This window comes from Danio rerio, chromosome 1 (assembly GCF_052040795.2).
Source record: "Danio rerio strain M-AB ecotype USA chromosome 1, GRCz13ab, whole genome shotgun sequence".
NCBI lineage: Eukaryota > Metazoa > Chordata > Actinopteri > Cypriniformes > Danionidae > Danio > Danio rerio.
In genome coordinates this window covers 56793308-56818687 of record NC_141021.1, presented here as the reverse complement: position 1 = coordinate 56818687, position 25380 = coordinate 56793308, and the positions used below count along the sequence as shown (strand labels likewise).

The following is a 25380-nucleotide window of genomic DNA, read 5'->3' as shown; positions in this document are numbered from 1 at the left end:
TGAATGTTTTATGGTAGTGTTGCAGATCTGCAAGTGAGAGTGTGGGCGAGTTTTAAATGCAGTGGGCGAATAAGCCTTGCACAGCAGCTGATGGTCCCTCCAGGTCAGTTACAAGTCTGTTATTCACTCAGTGTGAGCAACATGAGCTGATCCCAGATCTGTCCATAAAGCACGCGAAGAGGAAGAGTTCCGCATGGATATCTGTGGCTCTGACTTATCCAACATCTGATCTCTCCAATCCTCTCTCTCTTTCTCACACACACACACACTTTTCTGTCGTTCTCACCATCCACCTGTTTCGCACTCAAACTGATGAGTTCCAGGCTCAGACATTTACTCAGAAACGCATTACTCTGGATCAAGAAAACGCATTATTTTATCAATGTGAACGCTTGAGGGATGCGTGACTGAAACCCTTCTGGAGGAACGTCGGCTGATAAACTTATTGGACTGTTAATGGGATGAGGAGAGTCATTTTCTGGACGACGGACGACACACTCGAGTAAACCATCAGTTCTTTCATTACAATTTGAAGCAAACCTCTTTTTAAAAAGCAGGATTATTTGAACGCGTTTATTACGGTTGAATTAATGCCGTTATTTCGATTTTTCAAAACAAATTAAATTTTTAATTTCGATGTTCAGTTAAAGGACCGTTTGAACGTTACATTTTCCATTTTATAGTCATTTTCTCAATATTAAATGACTAAGAAGCGACTGCAGACTCAGCATGTGGAATGAAGCGTTCTTTAAAACGTGAATAAAACTATTATATACTATATTTGAGTTGTTATTGAACATGGCGAACACACTGGAGAGGGAGATTCTGGAGCGGGAGCTGCGTCCGCGGCTGTGCTATCTAACGAAAGGAGATCGCGGTTACGGATTTCATCTTCACGGTGAACGGAACCGAGGAGCGCAATACATCCGCAAGATCGAGCCGGGCTCCCCCGCTGACCTGTCCGGCCTGAGGTCTGGCGACCGGGTGGTGGAGGTGAACGGAGAAAACGTGGAGGGAGAGACCCATCACCAGGTAAGCAGAGAGGAGAACCTGTTGGACCACTTCACCTGCTGCAGGGACGCGTCACAAACCCTAGCGAGCTGCCTAACAAGACAACATTTTTGTCCATTATACTGTATGATTCATTTAAACTTTCCACGTCTTCTGATCAAGATAGGGCACCTAAAAATAAAAATTTTCATTTCACGTTTTGGACTCATTCCAAACGTTTTTTTTCCGAAAACTTGTAGCCATTGTAACCATGGTTACAGGTTTCATCTGTTTTCAAAATATATCTTCTTTTAAGATCAACAAATTAAAGTCAAACAGCTTTGGAACAAGTGAAGGGCTAAAATTGTGACTGAAATTTCATTTTTGGTGTGAACTATCCCTTTAAATGTGTGTTTCTCACGCAGGCATGATACCCACTATGCTGTCTAGATAGGAATCTGACTATGTTTTGAGCCACAGCCTCAGAGTCAGCAAGTGTGCTGTATTCTACGGAGGTGACAATGTTAATGTATATTTGTTCAAGATTGTATCCTTGTGTGCTGATGTTAAGAAAACACTGCAGTCTCGGCTGCAACGAAACTTCCCCTCCACCCTTACAAACATTTACCATGGTAACTATAGTTACTACTGTTAAACCATTTCAAATAATTTGGGACCGACCTAAAACAGAGAAATTTGTTTTACATGTTGTATTTTATGTAATTTTTATTAAGTGAAAGTGGGTGACACCACCATCGTATAGTACATGTGTAGTCTGAAAGGTCTAATGGTATTGAATGACATGGCCCATGGCATTATATGATATGAAGTCTTTAAAGGGACATCTTGATTAGAAAGGGAGGGGAAAATGATACTTTTGTGCTTTTGGGTCAAAGTCTCTTTTAGGGATATCTGGTCTAGTTTAAATATATATTCTAACTCTGAATTTGTTTGCCAAACCTTTGTGTTCAAACTTTAAAAAAAACATACACACAAAATGTTTTTATTCCTTAAGACACTTTTTAGTTGATCGGAAAAAGTAGCATTCATTCAGATGTTCTCACATTACATATCGCATTACTACAAGACTACAAAACTCTCAAGATTTCCTGCAAAACTTATACATTTGTCAAAGAAACTATTACTCTTTAAAATGTGAGATTTCAGGTAAAACGTCAGCTTTTAGCTTTCAAAATATTTGTATTTTTCTGGAAAACTTTGCAAAAATTGCATTCCTGTAAAAAAAAAATTGTATGCTACTGAGTAGCATTGCTCTCTCACACATCTTTTTAGGCTTCTTGCAAAACTATTGTATTCCATTGAAAAATGTTTGCAATTCCCTTAGAAACTTTGTAAAACATTTATTGCAACATTTTTTTTCTGACAAAAATGTAAAAATTTTGATATTTTTGTTATTCGCTATTTGTCCATATTATTAATATTTTTCATTATTTAATTCATTCATTTTCTTGTCGGCTTAGTCCCTTTATTAATCCGGGGTCGCCACAGCGGAATGAACCGCCAACCTATCCAGCAAGTTTTTACGCAGCGGATGCCCTTCCAGCCGCTACCCATCTCTGGGAAACATCCACACACACATTCATACACTACGGACAATTTAGCCTACCCAATTCACCTGTACCGCATATCTTTGGACTGTGGGGGAAACCGGAGCACCCGGAGGAAAAGCACGCAAAGGCAGGGAGAACATGCAAACTCCACACAGAAACGCCAACTGAGCCGAGGTTCGAACCAGCGACCCAGCGACCTTCTTGCTGTGAGGCGTCAGCACTACCTACTGCGCCATTATTTAATTTTATTTAAAAAAAATTATAACATTATTGCATCTCCCTGATTGAGACGAACAGTTTAAATGCTATAAATGTAGTGAATTTATATCTTAGTGTTTTTGAACTCAATTTATATATAATTAAGTCTTTTATATTATGCTCTGTTGTTTATATTGGGGTGTCACAAAATACATAGTTTACATTAATATTTCTTCAGAATTGATGTGACCGCAATATTACACACCATTACATGGATGCAGACAGAAACACAAATAACAGCATCGAAAGTTGCGATCATGACAGTAAAATGTTTACATTTATGTAGTGATATTTTATGTTGGACCTGTAATCATTTGTTTTTGAAAGTGTTTATTAATCCATTACTATTTATTCAATATTTTCACATTCTTAATCCTGAAGATGAAGTGATAAAGTGAGAAATATGATCAAATGTGAATAAGTACACTTTAAAATAAAAAAAGTCTATTACATGTCACCAAAATACAGAAATTATTAAATGAATTCATTTTTCAGAAATGACACTATATTGTGATATATATCACTATCAAGAAATCAAATTACTTAGATAGTGGCTCAGCAGTTAGCACTGTCACCTCACAGCAAGATGGTCGCTGGTTCGAGTCCCAGCTGGATCAGTTGGCATTTCTGTGTGGAGTTTGCATGTTCTCCTCGTGTTGGCATGGGTTTCCTTCGGAGGCTACGGTTTCCCCCACAGTCCAAACACATGAGCTATAGGCGAATTGGGCATGCTAAAATTGACCGTAGTGAATGATTGTGTGTGTGTGTGTGTGAAAGAGTGTGTATGTTTCCCAGTACTGGATTGCAGCTGGAAGGGTATCTGCTGCGTAAAATTTATGTCAAAATAGTTGTCGGTTCATTCCGCTTTGGTGACCCCTGAAAAATAAGTGACTAAACCGAAAGAAAAATGAATGATGAGATTATGAGAACCTGTACTTTCATCTGCAGAACTTCCACACTCTCCTAAAATACTTTGAATATTTTGCATAATTATTCCTCCCATTTTTTTGCATCTTGATGTGTCATGCGGAGCTCTGTAATACAATACTCAAAGTACACCCCCACACTGGGTTTATACACTCACAGTAACATATCCAGAAAGCTGGGCAGTGTGTGCTCAGTTTAAGTAAGCACTTCTCTGTGTGTGTGTGTGTGTGTGTCAGGTTGTTCAGAGGGTCCTGGAGGTGGAGCACCGCACCCGGCTGCTGGTGGTGGACCGAGTCACCGATGAGTTCCTGAAGTTTCACGGTCTGCCATGCACGGAGGAAAGAGCGATAGAGATGGGCTCTCTGTCGTCTCGCTCCTCTGCGGCATCTTCTCCTCGGGGTCCTGCTACACCTCCTCCATACAGCAGACAGAGCCCAGAGGCCATCTTCATTAATAAGGTGAGGCCGGCTGCGACAATATGACAAAAAAATCTCATATAGAAAATCTCATCTTGATGTGGAACTGAGCCATGAGATGCTCGCTGGTTTTAGGATTTACAAAACTTATTTACTTTAGTGGACAATAGTGTCTCTTTCTCTGTTTATGTTCTTCCATCTCTATGAGAGGAAGTCTAGGAGGATATCCAGTCCAGAAAGGAGGAGCTCTGTGCTATATTTAGATCATACTGTATGAAGAATAGTGTTGAGAATCTAGAATGGCTCTCTAATCACTGCATTCGGTAGCACTTTATTTTGATGATCCATTTGAGCATTAGTAGACTGTCTGCTTAATATCTGCTGATACTGCTCCTTCAACAGACATTTAACTGACTATAAAAAACTTTGCAAGTACATGTCAACTTACACTAACCCTAACCTCAACATAACAGTCTACTTATAATCTAATGACAATTAGTTGCAATGTAACTTAAATTCAACAAACGGACCATCAAAATAAAGTGTGACCCTGCATTCTTCTGATATATTTAAATAATGCATCATAAATAATAACCAACACATCTTTTTAGTGCATTATGCTGTGCGTGAACAAAACTACAGTCTAATACACAGTGAATTATATTAAAGTGCAATTTGTTTACATGTTAAATATAGTATATCTCACCCATATTGGAGGCGGGACACTTTAGATTCTATTGAGCATTTGATTTGTCAGAAAACCTGATGAGAATTTGAAGTGCAGAGTGATGTCATCATTCATTTTGGAGGAAGACTGTAGATTTTAAATGCATATTGTGAATAGTTTCATTGTTTCGGTGAACACGTCTGCATCACTTGATTCCAGTCACCTCACTGTAAAGTGCTCTGTGTGTCCCTGGATAGAAGCTAGTCAAATTAGGCGTTTGAACACGAGCAAGTAACATCTTTGAAACATCTTTGAAAACCAAAACTATGCAAAGCAGGGTTATTAATAACTAACTGTAAAGACATATTTTTGTTACTTGAAATAAATAAATAAATATAATTATTCAAACTATATCCCAAGGCAATATTTCTGATTTAAGTTATCAACAATTCTTATTCAGTTTAACCTAAATGAGTTACTAAACTAAAGAGATTCAATAAAAATGTGAAAAAAACACTTTAGTAAAACTAATGGTTTACCTTGACTAAAATAATTTTAAAAAATATAGTGATTTTTAAATAATAACAAAAATATTATAGTTTGCCTATGCATTCTACAATAACACAGATGCAACATAAAGCGAACATTTGAAGCAGACTAAATAAGATCCACCATAGTGTGTGAATTATTACTAGGAGTACAAAACTGTGCAAATGTCTTTCATTCATTCACTTATTCATTTTCCTTCGGCTTAGTCTCTGATTTTTCAGAGGTCACCACAGCGGAATGAACCACCAACTATTCCAGCATATGTTTTACACCGCAGATGCCCTTCCAGCCAACCGGGAAACACTCATGCACACTCATACACTACGGCCAATTTAGTTCATCCAATTCACCTATAGCTCATGTGTTTAGACTGTGGGGGAAACCGGAGCACCCGGAGGAAACCCATGTCAACACGGAGAGAACATGCAAACTCCACACAGAAATGCCAAAGCAAATGATTGTTAATTATTATGCATATTGTTATTATATGTGCAGACTAGGATTACTGTGATACAATTAAAATTTGATGTTGAGAAGGATCAGGTGCCAGTTACATACACTTTTACACCTCCATTCATTAACTTAAACTAATGTTAAAACTGTTTAGCTTGACCAATGTATTCAGATTGCACTAATCTGCCTTTCTATGACTAGACTCTAAAAATGTTATGACCAATGTTATGTTGATTTAAAAGTTAGATGAGTACATTTAAAGACTAAGTCTAAGCAGATTATGCAACTGATCTTTGATTTGCGCCACTGTGAAGCCAACCTTGGCCAGGATTGTGTGCTATAAAAAACTACGGTTACTTATAGACACTTCATTCATTTTCTTTTCAGCTTAGTCCCTTTATTAATCAGAGGTCACCACAGCGGAATGAACCGCCAACCTATTCAGCACATGTTTTACACAGCGGATGCCCTTCCAGCTGCAACCCATCACTGGAAAACACTCTGATTTACACACATACACAATGGACAATTTAGCTTGTTCAATTCCCCTATAGCACATGTGTTTGGACAGTGGGGGAAACCGGAGCATCCGGAGGAAACCTATGTGAACACAGGGAAAACATGCAAACAAAAACGCCAACTGACCCAGCCGGGACTCAAACCAGCGACCTTCTTGCTGTCAACCATTCATTCAACCGCGCCACCCTATATTTAGACACTTGCAGTATATATTATAAATGATTTATTGTGTTCCATTGTAATCTTTAATAATAACAACTTCTGTGTCTTCTGTGATTGGTTTTTACTACCACATGGGCGGAATCATTCACATGAGATTAACCAATAGCAAGCCTCAACCACTCAAATTCCAAATACATTTGTTTGTTTTTCCAAAACCCATTTCACTCTCATTCAGTCTTTCACAATAAACCATTCAACAAATAAAAGACTTTCCCCGTCTTCCTCTAGAGTTGTTAATAAGCTCTTTACAGAGCTCCAGGTCAGCAGAGGTGTGTTGACACCTGTCCAGGTAGCAGGCGGATTCAAGATCAGCTCACAGCAAGAGTCTTATAAGCCCCGTAATCCCGCCAGCTTCAGGAATGCTATTGTTTATTTTTAACTGCAGTGTGGTTCAAACCAACAACCATTTTAAGATCTGTTTACACCTGGTATTAAAATGGATGACAGTACAGGTGTCTAAAACGTGTCCACTTTGGAGCACTTCCAATTATAGTCGAAAATACATTTAAATGAATTAATTTTGTGGCATAAATATGGTCAAATGTATTCAAACTGAATGTTTTATGGGTTTGGAATGTCACAAGGATGAGTAATCAGTGACAGAATTAAAATTTTTGGGTGAATTAACCCTTTAATAATAAAAACTTAAAAGGCAGAGTATCACGGTTTATACCAATCATTCATTCATTTTCTTTTTAGCTTAGTCCCTTTATTAATCTGGGGTCGCCACAGCGGAATTAACCGCCAACTTATCCAGCATTTGTTTTACGCAGCGGACGCCCTTCCAGCCACAACCCATCACTGGGAAACCCAAACTCATTCACACTCATACACTATGGACAATTTAGCCTACCCAATTTACCTATACTGCATGTCTTTGACTGTGGTGGAAACCAGAGCACCCGGAGGAAACCCACGCAAATGCAGGGAGAACATGCAAACTCCACACAGAAAGGCCAACTGACCTAGCCGAGGCTGGAATCAGTGACTTTCTTGCTGTGAGGCAACAGCACTACCTACTGCGCCACTGTGTCGCCCGGTTTATACCAAAATGTATTAATTGATTTATTGTTTTGTACAGTTTATCACAATTCTATCAGCAATGCAGTGAAGTCAAACCTATCATTAAATTGCTAGTTTGATGGTTTGACGATGTCCATTTTGGAGAATTTCCAATTGTAGTCAATTGTAAATACATTTAATCGGATTCATTTTTTAGCATAAATATGGTCAAATGTATTCAAACAGCCACAAACAGCACCGGCTAACTGAACAATTGAGATGTGACAATGGAACTCAACTCAAAAGTGAGAAAATTTTATAATAAGATTAAAATCTTCCGTAAAAAGTGAATAAAAACATTATAAGTAAATGAAAAGATGTCTTTTATTAGACTATTGCTGCATTTTTCTTTGTGAAATGTAAATAAAACTATAATTAAAGCTTTAAAACAAATCACAAGTCAAATAAGTTACACAAAGTGACGCTCTCGAGATGGTCCAGAATAGGTACCAAATACATTGCCAAAACATTCCATGTGTCTTCAGTGATTCGACTGTAATCATACAAAGCTGCAAGAACACTTTTGAGCACCAATAAAGAATAATAATGACTTTGTTCACCAATGTTTTCTTTTTAATGTCTGATCAGGACGCACATTTACTATAGACTGTACGATGTATTGACATTAGACTCAGGAAGTGTCATATAGTAAACTCGCACCCTCGCCTGATGTAAAAGAAAAAGGCAAAAGGCACAAAGGTGTTCTTGGAGTTTCATATGCTTAAAGCTGAATCACTGAAGTCAAATGTTTTTGGCTCTTTTCTGGACTTCAAACATCCCTTGCTGTCTATGGAGGATGAGGGAGCTCTCCGACTTCATTTAAAACATGGTAATTTGTGGTCTGAATATAAATGAATCTCATTAGATTGAAACAACATGAGGGTGAGTGATTAATGACTGAATTTTCATTTTTGGGTGAACTAACCCTAGAAGTCTTCACTGCCACGTGATCCTTCAGAAATTACTTAAAGAATTGAAAGTATTAATTATCAATTTACCCAAAACTTTTAAATGGCAAAGTATTACGATTTCCACCACAAGTCATTAATTAATTTATCTACTGTTTTATGCAGATCATTATAGTTCTACCAGTAATGCAGTGAAGCCAAACACATCATCAAAAGGCTAGTTTGACTGTGGTTTGGCTCATTTAAATGATGAGGAATTTGGCTAACAACAGTTTCAAAGCAGCTTCTACAAACACCTTGTTTTTACATAGAACAAAACAGATGCTTGTTTTTTTAGGTTGTGATTCAATGAAGAGGATTAGATGATCATCTGAATTGCTGCGTTATTGAATGTCAATGGTTAAAAAAAGCTGTTACCTGGTTAACAGTAAGCTTCATTTATATATGCTGTAATATATGACTGACTTTCCCAGAATTCCCTTCATGACACCTTACTTTATATGCTTTTTATTGACATTACTTTGCGTCTTTTTAGATTTTTTTCTTATCTGTGATGTACTTTAGAGTTTTATATTACATCTAATGTTGATCAATAATGTTTATTGTGTTGCTTTAGTAGTTGTGTGAATAACACTGAGCTCCTTATTTATTAGTGTATTTCTCTGCTTGTGGATAAGCTGCTTGACCATTAGTTCATCATATGACTTTCTCGTCGCCAAATGCTAATAGTTGCTTTTTTGTCTGTGTAACAAAGGGTACAGTGTGTAAATGCTAGTGCTTTAAAACACTGGTTTATAATACCTTAAATTAATTAAATACAGCAGTTTATATTAAAAGTTTAATTTTTTCATAGGTTTTACATTATTTTAAACTGCAAAGTTTGAACAATCACTGCTGCCAGTTTTACCGTAAACTTTACAGATTTTCTAATAGTGTATTGGTGTTTTGTTCATAGAGTCCGAGCAGCACCGGAGGAGTGATGAACGGCTCACCGCTTTACAGAGCTCATGCCCGGCTGACATCACCTGTGCTTCTGTCTCCACCGTCACCCAAGACTAAAGCCGAGACTGAGCCCTTCAACCAACTCAACGACAAAACCAGCATCACATCTGACACTGAGTCATTCACCAAACTCACCGACGAAACCAGCATCATGTGTGAGATCGAGTCTTTCAACAAACACAACACTGAATCCAGCATCACTCCTGAGTCTGAGCCCGAACCCTTCACCAAACTCACAAAAGAAACTAGAGTTATACAAGAGCCCGAGCCCTTCACCAAACTCACAGAAGAAACTAGGGTTATACATAAGCCTGAGCCCTTCACCAAACTCACAGAAGAAACTAGAGTTATACAAGAGCCCGAGCCCTTCACCAAACTCACAGAAGAAACTAGGGTTATACAAGAGCCCGAGCCCTTCACCAAACTCACAGAAGAAACTAGAGTTATACAAGAGCCCGAGCCCTTCACCAAACTCACAGAAGATACTAGAGTTATACAAGAGCCCGAGCCCTTCACCAAACTCACAGAAGAAACTAGGGTTATACATAAGCCTGAGCCCTTCACCAAACTCACAGAAGAAACTAGAGTTATGCATGAGTCCGAGCCCTTCACCAAACTCAGAGAAGAAACTAGGGTTATACAAGAGCCCGAGCCCTTCACCAAACTCACTGAAGAAACCAGGGTTATACGTGACCCCAAGGCCTTCACCAAACTCAACATTGAAAGCAGCGATACCAAACACAAGGCTGAAAGCGTCCGTGAGCTAAGCACTGACCTCAGCAGATCTCAGACCAGCACACAGGTACATCACACACATCTGTGAAGTGTGCATGTGTGATTTTTTTTGCATTGTGCGGAGCAAATGTCCCTACAAGTACAGCACTACCAGTATATTATGACCTTGTGGGGACATTTTTAGTCTTCATAAGAAAAATGGCACATAAACCATATAGAATGGAGTATTTTGAATTGTAAAAATGCAGATTGTTTCCTGTGAGGGTTGGGTTTAGGGGTGGGGGGATAGAATATACAGGCTTTACAGTATTGACCTTATTGTTGACATTCAAGTGGGGCACGCCATTGGAATCTTTTTGGCTCAAGACTTCAGGTCTCATTCATTCCATTGATATTCAGACGTCAAAAACAGCTCGTTATGATGCAAGCTGATATTTTCTTATTATATTATTTTACTTCTTCTATAGAGTCACAAACACACTTGTTTGTAGAGCAAGTAGTTCAACCGTTTAATATTCCTAGTCATTTCTCCCATGATTAACTGAATTGGAAGTTTTAAACCAAATGAGCACACTTCCGCATCGTAGACTAAAGTCAATAAAAATCATTAGGTCTATGGGGAGTCCCCGTAAAGATAGCTGTACAAGTGTGTGTGTAAGCAGCAGTGTTGTTATTATGGGGTTAGTGTAGTTTTATGAAACTGATGGATCAATTTTCTTTAAGCAAGTCATTTTTGATGCACTCAGTCAAAGTCACTTTAAGGCAAGTCATTTCACTCGGTGGCCATCTTTGAAACGCCTCTCTAGCAGTATGCTCGGCCATTCTGTCTGAATGGGGAATCATCAAATTCTCCAAATCTGTCTACCAAGCTTACGATTACATTACATATTTGGAATCACTGATAAATTTCAACAACTGTCTTATATGTTTCATTTCTAAATGTCTGAATCAAACACAATCAGCATGTTTTCAGGTTGAACTTGGTCTTGATAGTGAATCTCCTCCAGAAATGACAGCGACTCTTTGTTTAGTAGTTTGAGGGGGTTTGATGAGTTGCTGCTGTCATGTGATGTGCGTTTGACAGGATGGACCGTACCTCACGTTCATTTCATACAGATTACAAAACCGGAAAAACTTTTCTTTTCAAGTTGGTTCATTTAATTGTAGTTTGTTAATTAAAAAGTAGAGACTTCAAGCTTTATGTGGATATATTTCTTATGTCTGTGAAGGAAGTATTCACTGAGATTTAAGTGTGTTTGTTGATCACCAAACTGCTGTAAAAGCACACGCCTGGTCTGAGCTGATCCCCTGGAGAATCATCAGTCTATATCAATCAATGATTGGCTCCTGTACTAGTAGGCGGGGCTTCATTCAAAATTATACGAGTGACACGTCTTGTGTATTCTGTGTTCTTTGAGTCTCTTGCATATTCTATAGAGTTTCACTCAGTATTAGTGTTGCTCGTTCTAGAATTGTGGGTACATTTCTAGATTTTTCCATTCATTTCCCTTAAAGTGTGATGATATATTACAAATGTATAATTTCCAGTAAAATGAATCTATTATTAATGTTTATATAAATGCTTAAATATGTTGGGCAACATCTGATTCTGCTACTAACTGTTGTTTGACTTATTGTTGAACTTTTTAAACTACTAGCAGAGTTGACATTTTGCACCATTTTGGAGAGGGATCTTGCTGCAGACATATGCGATCTGAGCTGCATGTAATCCTTTTGAATGGGCTAGCTGCATCCAGATACTGTTGCCATTTTCTGCTTTGAAACACTTATCAGAAATTTAAATGTGTAAAGGGCAGCACGGTGTCTTATTGATTAGTACTGTCACCTCACAGCAAGAAGGTAGCTGGTTCGAGTCCTGGCTGGGTCTGTTTTGCATTTCTGTGCAGAGTAGGGTTGAACGGTTTACCAGTACTATGGTAGTCTCGCGATACTATGGCTCCAAAATACTGGCGGTGCCACTGTAGTTTATAAACGGTAGTATCATCAGTAACGGTCGATATACAATAGATAATGTTGGATGTGAAAAAGTCAATTCCTTTGCATGAGGAAGAGTTTGCATGTTCTCCCCGTGTTGGCATGGGTTTCCAATCACATGCATGAATAAGCTAAATTGTCTGTAGTGTATGAGATGAGTGTGTGTGAATAAGTGTGTATGGGTGTTTCCTAGTATTAGGTTGTGGCTGTAAGGCATCTGCTGCGTAAAACATATGCTGGAATAGTTGGCGGTTCATTCCACTGTGGTGACCTCTGATAAATAAGGGACTCGGCTGAAGGAAAATGAATGAATGAATGCTGTCACTTTTGATCAGCTCAGTGCATCCCTTTAAAATCTTACTAATGCCAAACTACACCACATATAGAGGCCTTAAAGGTACAGTAGCAAAATCGGTAACACTTTACAACAAGATTCATTAGTTAATGCATTTACTAACATGAACTAATCATAAACAACACATGTACAGCATTTATTAATCATAATTGAACATTTACTAATGCATTATTAACATCCAAGTCCATGCTTGTTAACATTACTTAATGCACCATGAGTTAACATGAACTAACAATGAACCACTGTATTTTCCTTAACTAACGTTACCTAACATGAACAAATACAGTAGATGTATTGTTCATTGTTTGTTCATGTTAGTAAATGCATTAATTAACATTAACTAATGAACCTTATTGTAAAGCGTGACCGCAAAATCCACCTGCTTATCAAGCTTATGTTGCATGCATGAAGCCTTGACTTGCATTATATACATTATGTGCTTTATAACATGAAGATAAGGTAGGAAACACACACTTTCATGTTTAGCAGTGTGTGTGAACCTGCAGACATGCCATGAAAGCAGACGTGAGCCCTTTAAATGAAGCTACATTTCCATTTCTCTGTGTCTCTCCGTGTGTCTTCATTCTCTCTCTCTCTCTCTCTCTCTCTCTCTCTCTCTCTCTGACCTTAATTCTCATTTACCTGCTTTCTGTTCACACTCTAGTCCAGGGTGTCGGATTTCTGGGTATTCTCCCAGAATTCAGTGAGAGTGTTGTTTTCTGTGTGTGTGTGTGTGTAGGATTAAATTAAGCATCGTCTCAGCCTCAGGAGGTGGAGTGTGTGAGTGCGTGAGAGAGAGAGAGAGTGTGTGATTGAGTGCATGTATGTGTGTGCATTAGTGCGTGTGTGTGAAAGTGAGTGTATGGGTGTGTGTGTGTGTGTGTTTATATGTGTAATTTGTGTGAGTGTGTTTGCATCTGTGGATGTGTGTGTAAGTGCTTGTGTGTGTACGTGTGCATCGCGAGTGTGACTGTGTGTGCTTGTGTGAATGTGTTTGTGTAATGTGTGTGTGAGAGAGAGAAAATGAGTGTGTATGAGTGAGTTAGTGAGTTTGTGTGCGTGAATGTGAGTGAGTGTTTGTGTATATTGTGTATGTGTGTGTGAGAAAATGTGTGTGTGTGTGTGTGTGTGCGTGTTTGCATGTGTGTAAATAAGTGGCTGTATGTCTGTGAATGAATGTCTGTGTGTGTGTGTGTGTGTGTGTAATATGCATTAATGTGCGTGTGTGTGTGTGTGTGTGAGTGAATGAGTGAGTGTGTTTGTGTAATCTGCAAGCGTGTGTGTGTGTTTGTGTAATCTGCATGCATATGTATGTGTGTATTTGTGTAATCTACATGTGTGCGTGTGTGTGTGTGTAATCTGTATGAATATGTGTGTATGTTTGTGCGTGTGTGTGTAAGGCGAGGTTCTTCAGTCACTCAATCCCATGGGAAACAAACAGACACCACCCTTGCATTGTCTTAGAACAGGAAGTGACATGGTGTCTCGCAGAATGTCCCTTATTCCTGCTGGGCGTGTTTTGGCTTCTTGAAGGAAATAAGCCAATGGTCACGAACACTCGCTCGCTCGCACGTCCTCGTGTTCGGCCCCGGGTCAGCCATAAATCACATTATACAGCATATTATATCAGACCGGTGCTTTCAGCTGGCCATCAAGTCAGTGTGTTCCTGTAGTTTGTGTGTTCTTGTTAGCAGAATGTACAATATTGATGGGCATTTCTTTTGCTGTATGTTGACTATGGTGGCATGGTTTGAGTCCCGGCTGGGTCAGTTGTTGGCAGTTCTGTGTGGAGTTTGCATGTTCTCGCCGTGTTAGCGTGGGTTTCCTCCAGGTGATCCGGTTTCCCCCACAGTACAAACACATGCGCTATAGGTGAATTGGATAAACTTAATTGGCCGTAATGTTTTAAGTATGTGTGTGAATGTGAGTGTATGGGTGTTTCTCATTACTGGGTTGCAGCTGGAAGGGCATCCACTGTGTAAAACATGCTGAAATGGTTGGCGGTTCATTCCGCTGTGTTGACCTTTAAAATAAAAACTAAGCCAAAGGAAAATTAATTAATTAATTAATTAATGTAGCTAATTAATATTACTGAGTAGTGAAAGTAACACTGAAACAACCCAGTATGAGCATAGACTTGAAATCTAAATGCTTTTGGCTTGATTAGGAAATTTATTTATTGGATTAAAGGGATAGTTCACCTAAAATATCAGAGAGTGAAAATCAATAGTTTTAAGACTCTTTCCAAACATTTTAAGGCCTTACCGCCACTTTAGGATTCAACCAGTAAGATTGGCGACATTTTAGCTTATAGTATGTTTACTAAATACTGACTGTAAGAAACTAATCCTAAACAAAAACATCATTCATATACATTCATACACTAAAAATACTAATCCAGCAGGAATAACAGCAGAAATAATGGCAGTAAACAATGCAGCTTTATGTCAAGTCTAGCAGGATTTTATTTAGATATTTGCAGATTGAATTCATACAACTATACACTGTACAATCAGAAATGATACAAAATTTAATATCATGTTAAATATCATTTACTTTTAGTACTTTAAGTAAATTTCTCTAAAGTGATTTATCAGATTTTAATACTCTTTAAGACCCTGCGGACACCCTGCATAGTATTTGTTATTCCTACTATGGAATGGTTACACATATCTAGAATTTTTCACAACATCTATAAAAATCAAACAGGTTTGGAACAAGTCAAGGGTGAGTAAATAACAGAATTTTAATTTTTTAGGTGAATTACCCCTTAAATAAGCAAATCTGCTCTTTCTGAAATCTAATTTTAGAGCTAAAGCCATCATTTTTCCTGATTTTAAAGCTGTATCTTAACCTCGTGCTCTGTCTGTCTCCAGGAGTCTTCAGAAGCGGTGACAAAGGACCTGCGTCCGCGACTGTGTCACATGACCTTAAGCGAGCAGGGCTATGGTTTTAACCTGCACTGTAAGAAGTCACGCGCGGGTCAGTTCATCCGCTCGGTGGACCCCGACTCTCCAGCGGAGCATGCAGGCCTGAGGCCCCGGGACCGGCTCATCGAGGTGAGATTATCTCCATCAGCCCAGATTAGCAGATTACACTCCACTTCTGAGAGTGAGTGATTACGCAATTCAACAGAGACGTTTGTTTGCTGTCAAGTCGTCCTCTTTGTGAAGGGAGGATCCTGTTTTAGAGCAGCCAGTTTGTTTGCTTTCCTTTAAGTGTGTGTGTGTGTGTGTATGTGTGTGTGCGTGAGAGACCCATCAAATCCGTCTTAATAGGCTTAATTTGCATCCGTTTTCTGTAATTGTCACAGACAGATCAGTAATTATGACTGACGAGCAGTGTGTAATCCAGTTTGTCTCTAAATCAATATAATTAGCAAATAGGATTAATTATCATTTGTTTTTTTTTGAACACCTGTAACAATAGTTTTTTTAAATAATACTGGTGCTGAATAAGTACTTTTAAAATAATACTGGTGCCAAATCCATGCCTTTTAAATAATGTTCATTATCAAATCTGCTAAATCAATAGTTTTAAAATGATACTGGTCCCAAATTAATACTTTTAAAATGATACTGGTGCCAAATCAATAATTTTAAATTGATACTGGTACCAAATCAATACTTTTAAAACTATAAAAAAAACTATTTTTGATGGCAAATTGATACTTTAAAAAAGATACTGGTACAAAATTTGCCAAATCTATGCTTTTAAAACGATACTGGTGCCAAAACGATACTTTCAAAATGATGCTGGTGGTAAATTGATACATTAAAACAATACTGGTGCCAAAATCGACACTTTTAAAATGATACTGGTACCAAATCTGTCAAATCGATACTTTTAAAATGACACTGGTGCCAAAACTATACTTTTAAACAATACTGGTGCCAAACTGATAATTTAAAACAATACTGGTGCCAAACTGATACTTTAAAACAATACTGGTGCCAAATTGATACTTTTAAAATGATACTAGTGCCAAATCTGCCAAATCGATACTTTTAAATTGATACTGGTACAAAATTGATCCTTAAAAAAAATACTAGTGCCAAATCGATATTTTTTAAATCATACTGGTGCCAAATCAATGCTTTTAAAATCATACAAGTGCCAAATCAATGCTTTTAAAATCATACTAGTGCCAAATCGATACTTTTAAAATCATACTAGTGCCAAATTGATACTTTTAAATGATACTGGTGTTAAATCAATACTTTTAAAACTATACTGATGCAAAATCAATACTTTACTATACAATATAACTATGCTAGTGCCAAGTTAGTACTTTTAAAACTACACTGGTGCCAAATCAATACTTTTAAAACTATTCTGGTGCCAAATCAATACTTTTAAAACCATACTAGTACCAAATCGATACTTTTAAATGATATTGGTGCCAAATCAAGGAAAATAAATTAAATGTCTTTGCTTCCATTTCTATCCTTTTGCCAAGATAGAAAATTACAGTAATTTAATTTTGGTATTGGGGAAAGCATGCCAATACTAAAAGAAACAGCATCTGTCATAATGTGATGAAGTGCATTTATGTAAATATGTAATTTTCTACACTACCAAAGTACTGGAAAAGTGCTTGAAAGGTGCTTAAATTTGACTTTGAAAAAGAAAGTCTTTAGGAATAGCATAATGTAGAAATTAAATAAAAAGAGGGAAAAAAACTGATTTTAGGTTGTGGGCTGTGAATGGGATTCCTCAGAAGTTTAATAATGGCCTGGCCGTGACGCGCTGCACGTTTGTCTGCTTTCTTAGAAAGCCTCTGTTGTGCTTTTTATTATTTTGCCATAAAATCGCCCTTCCTCCTGGATAAAAACAATAGACTTTCACATGCATTACATCAGTCTGAAAAGCACAGGAACACACAAACACACCCCAAACTGTTTTATCAGACCGAGACAGTAGAAGAAACCCAGAAAACATGACAGATGAAAGTTTCTGGGTTATGTAAGGCTTCTTCAAAGACAGGAAGAGGAAGAGGAAGTTTTACAAAAAGGAGGAAGCAACATCGACTCACACTCCACCTGCTGGACAAACGCTGACCAACAAAGATGTGTTGCATGTAGTAAAATAACCATTATAATTATTATATTAAAGTTAATTGTATTAAATATAAAACTAATCTATATTTTAATGCAAAACATATTAAATGTACATTGCTATTGTAATTTAAGCTACTGAAAAATAATATATTTAAATATATTAAATAATATTACATAACTAATAGTGTAATATGGAAAGTATATGTATGTTAGTGCACTATAATTCGGTTGGGTTAATGCAATCTTTTACTTTATTGTGCAATATAAAATATATTTACGCATTGTAATAAATAATAAAAATAATCAATAGTGTAATAATAATAAACCATATCAGGACAATTGGTCAGTGCATGTTGTGTTTGTGATAGAATTTTATCTAGATATGCATAGGTAATATTATAAGAATATTTGACGACCTAGTATATACATATTGATAAAAGTATAATTAATATATGTTCTGATAAACTTTAATATAGAACAAATATATTTAGTGAACTGTATTATAATATGTTTCAATTATAATATAATAAATAACATGTTTAATGAAGTTATAGCATTTGGGAACAGAGATGAGGTTCTCAAGATGAATGCGTACTTTGGCACTAAGGGTCAAACAACAAAAAATGAGGTCAAGAATCTTGGTGTGACTCTGGAGTCAGATCTGAGTTTCAATAGTCACGTCAAAGCAGTTGATGAGCAGTGTGTGTGCAGGTGAACGGCTGCAGTATCGAGGGTCTGCGTCACGCTGAGGTGGTGGCACTGGTCAGAGCCGGTGGAAAAGAGACGTGTCTGCTGGTGGTGGATCCGGACACTGATGAACTCTTCAGCCGACTGGGCATCACTCCTACATCTACTCATCTTAAAGGTGCAGTGCGCGCTTTTACATACACCACCATATGCAGTATGTATCTAAAATCTATTTAGTTATAGATATTTAAATTGGTAGTCATTCCAGGAAACAAACAAAAATGGTTATTCGTTCATTTTCCTGCGACTTAGTCCTTGATTTACTAAGGGTCGTCACGGCAGATTGAACCGCCAACTAGGGTTGGGCGATGTTGACCAATTTGGCATCGTATGATGTCTAATGTAAAACAACGCGATGGACGATGCTATTGTTGTCGTAGGCGGGGGGGTGGTAGTTAAATACCAATTAATTCATAACAAATTAATTAATGGGCGAGGCAGTGGCGCATTAGGTAGTGCTGTCGCCTCACAGCAAGAAGGTCGCTGGTTCGAACCTCGGCTCAGTTGGCGTTTCTGTGTGGAGTTTGCATGTTCTCCCTGCCTTCGCGTGGGTTTCCTCTGGGTGCTCCGGTTTCCCCCACAGTCCAAAAGTCCAAAGACATGCAGTACAGGTGAATTGGGAAGGCTAAATTATCCGTAGTGTATGAGTGTGTGTGTGTGTGGATGTTTCCCAGAGATGGGTTGCGGCTGAAAGGGCATCCGCTGCGTAAAAACTTGCTGGATAAGGTGGCGGTTCATTCCGCTGTGGCGACCCCGGATTAATAAAGGGACTAAGCCGACAAGAAAATGAATGAATGAATGAATTAATTGTAGCCTACCGTTTTCACTACCTGACCCACATGGTCTGTGATTCACCCATAACCAAACCATAAATAAATAAAGTTACAAATGACCACCTGTCAATCACTTTTTTTCTGCGGGACTCTGGCATGAATAGGGCACTGTGATCTGGGTCATTATAATGGCTTTGGAGGAGACGAGACTGTAGTGCATACATTTTCATTGCTTTCACTGCAAAATCCTCACCGCGTGCACGGATTTAGGAGACATTTATGCAGAATGCCTCTTTGCACCTAAAAACGCCAACCTCAGCACTCAGGAACATGTGAACTTGCTAAAGTAAAAAAGCCCGCAATGCTTGCCGCCTTTGTGCTCCTTTTTTAGGCTCACTGCTCTAGAACTGAACGCAAATGATTGGTTAATATCAGCTGTCAATCACTCAGTCAATGCCTTCTGCCTTCAGATGACAGGAGCTACAACCGCAGAAATGTGAAGCGCTGAAGATGAGAGAATGAAAATAACACTGACAGATTTACCTACAGTTACTAATAATGGCACATCTTATTAGTGATCATGTGCTGAATGGGGTGCATTGCGGACAAATGAGCGTGCAGGGGGGTATGGAGGCGGTGGCTGCGGCGCGAGCTGAAGGGGGGAGGGGTGGTGTGCGCGAACTGAAGACTAAGGAGCTGGGGATGTGAAATTTTTAAAGTTTTCCGGGAGACAGAACAAAACAGGAGATTGGTCTGAAATACGGGAGATTCTCGGGAAAAACGGGACTGTTGGCAGGTGTGACGGGGAGAACATGCAAACTCCACACAGAAATGCCAACTGACCCAGCCGAGGCTCAAACCAGCAACCTTCCTGCTGAGAGGCGATTGTACTACCCATTGCGCCACCGTGATGGCTAACACATATTAAAGCAAACAGTTTGCAATTGTTTGTTCTCAATGAGAGCAGAGTTTTGGTTCAAATTTTGATACAAAGGTTAAAAAAAAAAACACCCAGCCATCTTTGCTCATATGCCAAGGGTGCTGATATTATGTGACAGCTCAACAGAATGCTCATGTTTCTCTCTGGGAAATTCCCCCAGACTGGACAGCAGTTATTAAAATGCTTTATCTGACTGCTAGCGTGTTCATCATTAGGAAAGTTTATGCAAAACATGGAGGAAGCTCTATGCAAATTAGCATTGCAATCACTGATGCCGCAGCACACCATTTCATAAGCTGCTGGCGTGTGGTGTAGTTTCCATCATTGGCATAATTGCATAATATATATATATATATATTTGTAATATTTGACAGAGGACTGTGTGGACGGGCCAATCATAGAGATTCCACCTGTGTCTGCTTCAGCCCGCACCTCTCCACCAATCATCAACATCAGCCTGAAGGATCCACCAATCACAAACGGCTCCCCAAGACACCAGAGTTATAGAAGCTCCTCCTCCAGATCCACTTTATCAGAGACCAGCGCCGAACTCAGCTTTGACACCAGTAACAAAGTGAGTGTGAGTGTGTGTGTGTGTGTGTGTGTGTGTGTGTGTGTGTGTGTGTGTGTGTGTGTGTGTGTGTGTGTGTGTGTGTGTAAGAGAGAGAGCGGAAATCATAAATCATTAGAGATATGGTTTATTATTAATTGTAAAAATAATTATTGTTGATAATAATAATACAATAATACAGTTATTATTAATACTGATAATAATAATGTTATTATTAATGATAACATAATAATCAAAATAATAACAATAATACCTTCATTATTGTAAAAATTAATTTCAGAACATTATTAATACTATTAATAATATAATATAATATAATATAATATAATATAATATAATAATTGTTGTTGAGAATAGTAAATTATTACAATTCTTATTATATAACATTTATTTTATTATATATTATTATAGTACAATTTATATAATTATTATCATTACTAATTTAGCATTAATCATGTTAATTTATTATTAATAATATTAACATTAATATTTTATTAAAATAATAATATCTTAATAATTTAGTACATCACAAATTAATTTCATTACATAAATAATACCAACAATAATTAAACTAAGAAATTCATAATATATTTTGTATAATTAAAAAATAAATAAATAAATCACATATAATAATATATTATTATTAAATTATAACTGTTGTTGATAATAGTAAATTTATACAATTATTATTAAATTACATATTATATATTATTATTATATTACAATTTATATTATCATCATTATCAATGCTAATTTATTATTAGTCAGAATAATTTTAATAATTATTATTAATTAATAATAATAATAGTAAAAACATTAATATTTGATTAAAATAATAATATAATAATTTAGTATATTAAAAACTTATTTCATTACATAAATAACACCAACAATAATCAAACTAATAAATTCAGAATATATTTTGTATAGTTTAAAAAATATATATATGTCATATAAATCATATAAATAATCAAATATATTTTATTACATTGCATTTATTTTATTATATTATAATGATTATAGTGACGCAGTGGCGTAGTAGATAGTGCTGTCGCCTCACAGCTAGAAGGTCGGTGGTTTGAGCCTTGGCTGGGTCAGTTGACGTTTCTGTGTACAGTTTGCATGTTCTCCCTCTTAAAATAAAAACGTTAGTAATATGCATGCTCTATTTTAATTAACACAACAATATGCAAATTAAAAAATGTGTTGATTGTTTCGCAGCTTACAGATTCTGACCATCACTCCAGCGATGATGCTCGTAAACCCAAACATGATGGAAAGTCCATGGAGCGTCCGCTAGATCCGTTCTGGGAAAGCGGCCTACATCTGAGTCTGACCGCAGCCGAGGCCAAGCAGAAAGCCCGCGCTAAACGACCGAACAAGAGAGCGCCCCCTATGGACTGGAGCAAGAAACAGCAGATATTCAGCAACTTCTGAAGGATGTTCGCCAACTCACTTCTACATGCACAGACCAAAGAAGTAGACCAGATTTGATCAACTTCCTGAAATGAGGGAAATTTGGCATCTTTTATAAACTAAAGGGAGAAAATGTCTGTTTTATTCATAAATGCAGGAGGTTTGTTCTTGATGGGCATCGTTTTATGTGTCTAATTGGGATTAATTTGAGGTTTTACTGCTGTAATGTTTTTCATAACCAGTCGTTTTGATATTTCAGCCAGTAATGCACAAGTTCCCTCAGATTTTCTAACAAAACAGCAGTTCCCACATTGAGAAAATGAGGAAAGAGACTGAGAGATAGTTTAAAAACGTGATTACAAGACAGAAACGGTAAGACAAACAGAAGCAAAGTCAACTAGAAAGTTTTACTGCAAAGGAAAAAAAGATGTAGACTAAATGTCGAGCAGAAAAAAATCATGATCTAGCAGTATCAGAGAATGTACAGTAAGTTGTGTTGGATGATAAAGATAGATAGCAAGAAAGAACCACAGAGAAAGTTGGGTTCAAGATTAACAGATAAAGAGTTTACTTAAATTACCTATTTAGTAACTTTTGAACTTGTAAAACCTCACAAAATTCACTATTAGCGCACATAGCCACATTTAAATTGATAATTTATGTACTTTATTTTCCTAGAAAATGGATAAGTTTTGGATGACATCATCTTGCACTACACAGATTTCCATCCAATCAGATAACAACTGTTTTAGTTTATTTTTGAAGGAGCAAGCTACTCCCACACTAAAGCAATGTTTATTTATTTGTCTTCTTGTCGTTTTCTTAGAAATGTTGGTTTTGTTTATTAAAATGATACAGATAATGATTTATTTTATCACTCAAAGTATTCACAGATATTATAGTTCAGCAGGCTCCCATTATCATCTTGTTGTACATCAATACTAACCTGTCTAAACATGTTTCAAAATCAAAAACTAACTGGTTTCAATTGTTTGCTACACTTGTCTATAAATATCTAGTTAATAATAATAGCTTAATACAATATTATACTTTCTAAACACATATATACAACAATGCAACTTATCACAGAAAAAAGTCTTTATATTTTTATCTGAGACATGTATTATCATTTTAAGCCTGTTTTGTTTGTTATTATTGTATGTAAATTGTTCTTGTCACACTCATGATGTATGAACATTTTCCCATTTGCCAGGTTCGCCCTCACACACGTATAAAGCGAAATAAACAAAGTATTTTAGACAGAAGTTGTAATTAAGTGTGGTCTTACTCTGACGGTGCAACCTGGCGGTCTCTCTGGCTCTCTCAGTTCTCCGTCGTCATCAGATCTGCACTGGCGCTAAATGAAACTGCCACTGTCTCACATCCCTTTCTGTAACCCTTCAGAGCAACTGCGTTGTTTTAAACAGCCGTGTGAATATTTCTTAACCGAAGTCGTCGTTTTAGCGTTTTATATATATAAAAAACGATCTCGTCTGCTGTTTCAGTAAGTCTTATCTTTGTACAATGATCATAGTATGCCGTTTTCGTCGTGTTTTCTCACCTTTTATGATATTTTCATGTATTTTAACCACCAAACGCGAACTGTTTGAGCGGGAAACTGAAGTAAACGCCTCACACCTGCTGTAAGCTGAAACGTCACTCAACCTAATCAATATTTAATTAATGATAATATTTACTTTAATATTATGATTAATATAGCCTGATATCCTGTATGTTAAGTAAACGAACGAATTGTAAAAGGTGAACTAATATTTGTGTACAAGTTAAACTTTAAAAGGCGGTAAATATTCAGAAGAATAGCCTATAATATATTATTATGGCTATTAATTTATATTTTTAACACGATTAATACTATAAAAATAGGGAAATAATATTATAATATTGATATTTTGAACTGATTCAGAAGAACTGATTCGTAAAGCTGTATTGAACTCAATGCTTTATGACGTGATATTTAACTAGCCTAATAACAATTTCAGAAAAAATAGTTATGCTTAAAATTGATAAGTAAAACTATTGAGATTATTGGGAATGGATATTATTAATATTAACACGACTGATACAAATAATTGTTAATTTTACGTCTGATTCAGGTGAACTTAAGCAAGTAAATGATGTACTGTTGATGTACTGTAGTTTTACTTGATAGTAAAACTATCAAGTGAGACCAATATTACGAATATTTAATATGATATTTGTTAACATGCTTAAAACTTAAACTATTGGCAATAGCAATAATCATAGAATTGTGCTACACGGTAACTTGATTATCCTAAAAATAATTTTGGTTCGACCCTGTCAGTAAAAATGTATAGAAATATATTAAAAAGAAAACGTTTCCATTAAATTTTAGGAACAATTTTAACTTAATAGTCGAATATATGATAAATGTAATTATTTATTTTAAACAGTTAAACCAAGTGTTTTGTTTATGATAGTTTAATAGCACACACACACACACATTGTTGATCCTCGTGCCACTAGTGTTTCTCTCAAAGTCCTCGTGGTTTCTTCCTCTTTTCTGTTTAATTTCAGCCCTCCAGGGTTTCACTTTAACAACACCTACACTCGCACAGTGTACACAGGACACTAATGCACACCCCACAAACACACACACACACACACACACACACACTCTATCAGGCCTCTCCACCACAACACACACCACACAGACAAACTCTGGTTAAAACATGAACAACTCTGACATACCTAGTTTAACTTAGGTCTACATTCTTCTCAGTATATAATGCAAATTTAGAATTGTGTGTAAAAAAACAAAAGTCATCACACACACACACACACACGCAAACATGTCCACACTGAGTTCCTGATGCTATTTGAATATATTCTGTTACTCATTTCTGGTAAGGGTATATGGTTAACGTGTGACTGTAAACAAACTCTGATGCGTTAAACCCAAACTTCCTGTCACTGCATGTCTGTTTCCTGTGTGTGGGTTATTAGCGTGTGAGGTTGTGCAGTGAGATGTTTGCTGCTGTCACACATACACACACACACATAGACAGGGAGAGTGAAACAGCTGTGTCATTATATAAAATACAGTTTAAACACAAACAGTCTGTGATCAACATGTGACGGCTGATTTTATTCAGAAAGGTAAGACTATAATTTTGCTCATTAGTATTATTAATTCTTGTGAAAAAAGCATGTTTTTCTGATTGTTTGAGGTCCTTTAATGATCATGTCAAATTTTTATCTTTAC

At 36.9% G+C, this 25380-nt stretch overlaps 1 protein-coding gene and 1 long non-coding RNA gene across 5 annotated transcripts; one reads left to right on the top strand and one right to left on the bottom strand.

Moving 5' to 3' along the window:
- Positions 1 to 236: 236 nt before the first annotated feature.
- Positions 237 to 23437, top strand: nherf2 (NHERF family PDZ scaffold protein 2). Of its 4 annotated transcripts, none has more exons than XR_015475450.1 (8): positions 237 to 1032; positions 3983 to 4204; positions 9498 to 10082; positions 10130 to 10346; positions 15506 to 15688; positions 18401 to 18554; positions 20524 to 20723; positions 21942 to 23401. XR_015475450.1 is itself a non-coding variant. In NM_001442740.1 (8 exon segments), coding segments are annotated over 8 exon segments (1767 nt in total). In that variant the 5' UTR covers positions 276 to 798; the 3' UTR covers positions 22158 to 23437.
- LOC141375097 (uncharacterized) lies at positions 1991 to 23733 on the bottom strand. The gene is made up of 4 exons (XR_015477242.1): positions 23425 to 23733; positions 21947 to 22120; positions 3562 to 4214; positions 1991 to 2646 (listed from the first exon to the last, which is right to left on the bottom strand). It is a non-coding gene; the product is annotated as an uncharacterized LOC141375097 (long non-coding RNA).
- Between the last annotated feature and the right edge of the window lie 1647 nt (positions 23734 to 25380).